Below are 3,302 nucleotides of genomic sequence, written 5' to 3'. Positions count from 1 at the left end.
AGAGAGAGAGTGAGTGTGTGGTGTGTGTGGCCAGCTCAGCCCACCAGGGGGCGGGGCTGGCTGGCATGTGGTGCTGGGGGATTGAACCACGGTCCCTGATGCTTTGCTAAGCTTGTTCTAAGTAGGTGCCTTAGACCACTGAGCCATCTCTCCAGCCCTCAAACTAGTCTTGAACTCATGACAATCTTCCTGCCTCAGCCAGCCGGGCGCTAGAATTACAGATATGCACCACCATGCCCAGCTAAAACTTCTTAGATTGATATTTAATGTATACTATGAACAATCATTAAAGAGTATCCAAACTGTAAATATTTGACAATAGAAAAACTCAGCTATATTTGGAAGTGATTATAAGTACATGATATGCTAAAGTTGGCAAAAATTACAACTTAAATATCCAATAAGAGGACAGACAGAACCACTGACACAACTGTAATCTATTAAAATTATAATAACATATAGCACAAAGCATGAGAGAGGCATTTAGAGTTTTATACATATTTACTCACTGCCTATAAACACTTCATGTGGTATGAACTAGTACGATAAGGAAGTTAATACAGAGGTAAAGCAACTTACTACAAATTACATAACTGGTAGGAGATGGAGCAACAAATTGAACCCAAGCTAGCTGGCCTCAAAAAAGAAGAAAAACCAAAACACTGGCTACTCTCACAACACTAGATAAAATTTCTGCTTTAATGTTTATAATATTGCAACACATATATTTCCTCATTTTAGCTGAAAAGTATAGGATCTAGAATTAAATGATCTCAAGCGAATAAAAGAAAGAAAGATTGAGGATACAAAAATGTTAGTCTTTAGATGGCAAAAATATGAAGAATTCTTTTGGTACACTTGGTAAATAATGGCCATATATTATTTTGTTAACTTATAAACACCTTTTAAAAACACAAAGTTGGTAAAAAAAAAAAAGTCAAAAGCAGTATTTCCAATATAATTATTATACACATCAAATTGCATCTTGGAACTTCTGTGACTTACTCAGCAGAGCAAATGCTTAGTACAGAATTTAAGTGAACTAGTCTTATTACTTCAGCTTTAAAAATTTTTCTTTTCACAATAGATATTTACAGTGGCAATACCTCATTTTTCCAATCTAAAAAAGAAGACTTTTTCCTAGACTATGCCATGTTTATTGTGTATATAGTATTTATATATTTATAAGGTCCATAAGATTATTATCATCAATACCCTATAATTTATCACCCAATTATATATTGTTGATATTTATATTCTGTGAAAATGATGCAATTAAATTATACAACAGTAAATGGTAAAGAAATAGAGATGTATGTATACCTTTTCAATATGTTGGTTTTTATGATAATTAATATACTTGTTCAACCTGCTTTGACCATCTGAGATTAAAAAAGGATTTACCTATGAACAAAGACCAACTTAGCATCAGTAAATTAACTGTTAATAATAGATTTTAAAGGGTATACTAAGATAAATAAAACATGGTCTCTAAGCAATTTACAGGTCAGTAAGAAAGGGAAAAATGACAAATAAAACACCAACAACATATTATTGGAAAAAAAATTATATGGCATTGTCAATAATCTTATTAGCCTAATATGTAAATAACATACACCTAATAAACATGACAGAGTCAGAGTGACTATTTTTAAATTGGAAAGATGAAAAATAAATAAATTGGAAAGATGAGCTATTAGCACTGTGAGTTACAAGTATCTCACTAAACCATAAATGTTTTTCTCAAGTCTTAAGAGTTTGCCGAATTTAAATTGTAATTGCAACCAGACTAAAATCAAAGTTTAGGTCACTGGTTTTCTAAGGATAAAACTAACTACGGAAACCAATTATACCTGAGATTTTTGCTTTGGGGCTTCTACTCCTGGGAAGAGCTCCATCCACAGACTGAGCAGAGTAAAGAGGTTGACTTTAGAAAGCCTTGGTATTTGACCTATAAAAGGGAGGGTAAAGACTTTAGGATTTGAACCGTGATGAAAAACGGAGTCAGTTCGGTGCTGCAGCCTTAATTCGGTCGCTTTAGTAGAGGGAAGAGAAAATGGAATAGCAGACAAGAGAATCAAAGCTTTTTAGCGGCAGACTCTACAGTTTCCCTTGCGGTGACCTCCTGAGGCACTTTGCAAAGTTAGGCCCTTTTTCCAGCCTTCATCCGACAGAAAAAATAACACAGCTGAAGCATGTAGCTATGGAAACGACCCAAAGAACGTTGGGAAAAATCTTGGCATCTGACGTAGTGGTGGAGGACGCTTATCTTTGGTTTTGTTCAGGCGTTTCTACAAAGGCAGTGATTAGGAACACTACCGAAAAATGCTTCCACCGCGAAGCGTCCGTTGTCTTTAACTTAGAAATTAGGCAAAAGCATGACCTGGAGAACTGTGTAAGGTCTTTAACCTTTTAACCGAGATATCTGCTCTCGGTCACTCAAGGAATACTTTAGGGAAGTAAAGGGAGGCGGTGACCGCTTTAAGAGGTGGAGTAGCCGAGCGCGGTGGGTGGCGCCTGCCGGTAAACCCCACTTTTTGGGAGACTGAGGCAGGAAGATCATCAGTTCGAGCCCAGCTTTGGGCAATTTAGCAAGACGCCGATCAGTCAGCTTAGGAAAAAAGAAAAGAAAAGAAAAGAAGCTAGAGATATGGCATAGAGCGAAAGCTCGGGGTTGAACCCCAAGTACCGAGAAGGGGGTGGGGCAGGGCAGACATCACCTCTGAGGGGAGGTCACCGTGGCGGAGGCGGGGGTGTGCCCAATGCGGGGGATGAGACACGACGGAGCCGCGGAGCAGACGAAGCGGGGGGATGCAGAGAACCCGGAGTTTAACGGCGGGAAACGCTCAGGGCTGAGCTCAGGGGTGGCAGAAGCAGGGTCGCTGGCACTCACCCGTCATGCTGCCAGTCTGGGTGCTGACTGACCGCCCCGCCCGCACGCTCTCCAGATTTTGCATCTGCCCTGCTTCTTTCATCCAAGCCTAGTGGCCTCCGCTGACCAGGAAATTTGTTCCTGTCAGGCATGATCCTGACAGACCGATTGGGATGTAACTTCCCCCTAGCAACTGAGAAGCAACGGCCAGCTCGGCGCGACCAGATGACGTCTGAAACCCAGCCGTCGCTGCCCGGCGCATTTCGTGACGTCAGAGTTAGGCGTTTTCGTCTCCCGGCCGCTCTGTGCTTACTCTACAGCCTAGATCCGGAGCTTGTGAGACGCTGGGACATTAGTCGACTGCAGCCTCTATTCGTGGTGCTCTTTGAGTTTAACAGAATCACGTCAACGGAGATTTGCCGGTTTGAGT

General features: G+C 40.9%; 1 protein-coding gene across 2 annotated transcripts in view; it reads right to left on the bottom strand.

The window, feature by feature from the left end:
* Cdadc1 (cytidine and dCMP deaminase domain containing 1) overlaps positions 1-3,094 on the bottom strand; it is a 56,028-nt gene extending 52,934 nt beyond the window's left edge. The window contains exons 1-2 of one of the 2 annotated variants that reach the window (XM_004633127.3): positions 2,894-3,094; positions 1,854-1,951 (exon numbers count right to left, since the gene is read on the bottom strand). In XM_004633127.3, coding sequence (XP_004633184.2) covers positions 1,854-1,951; positions 2,894-2,975 — 180 coding nt within the window. In that variant the 5' untranslated portion in view covers positions 2,976-3,094. The remainder of the gene's footprint in view (positions 1-1,853; positions 1,952-2,893) is intronic. The other variant, XM_023717257.1, reaches the window with a different exon arrangement.
* Positions 3,095-3,302: the final 208 nt, after the last annotated feature.

This window comes from Octodon degus, unplaced genomic scaffold (genome assembly GCF_000260255.1).
Source record: "Octodon degus isolate 3935 unplaced genomic scaffold, OctDeg1.0 scaffold00051, whole genome shotgun sequence".
In the NCBI taxonomy this organism is placed as follows: Eukaryota; Metazoa; Chordata; class Mammalia; order Rodentia; family Octodontidae; genus Octodon; species Octodon degus.
The sequence above is the reverse complement of the archived record's forward strand: the minus strand, read 5'-3'. Positions and strand labels throughout refer to the sequence as shown.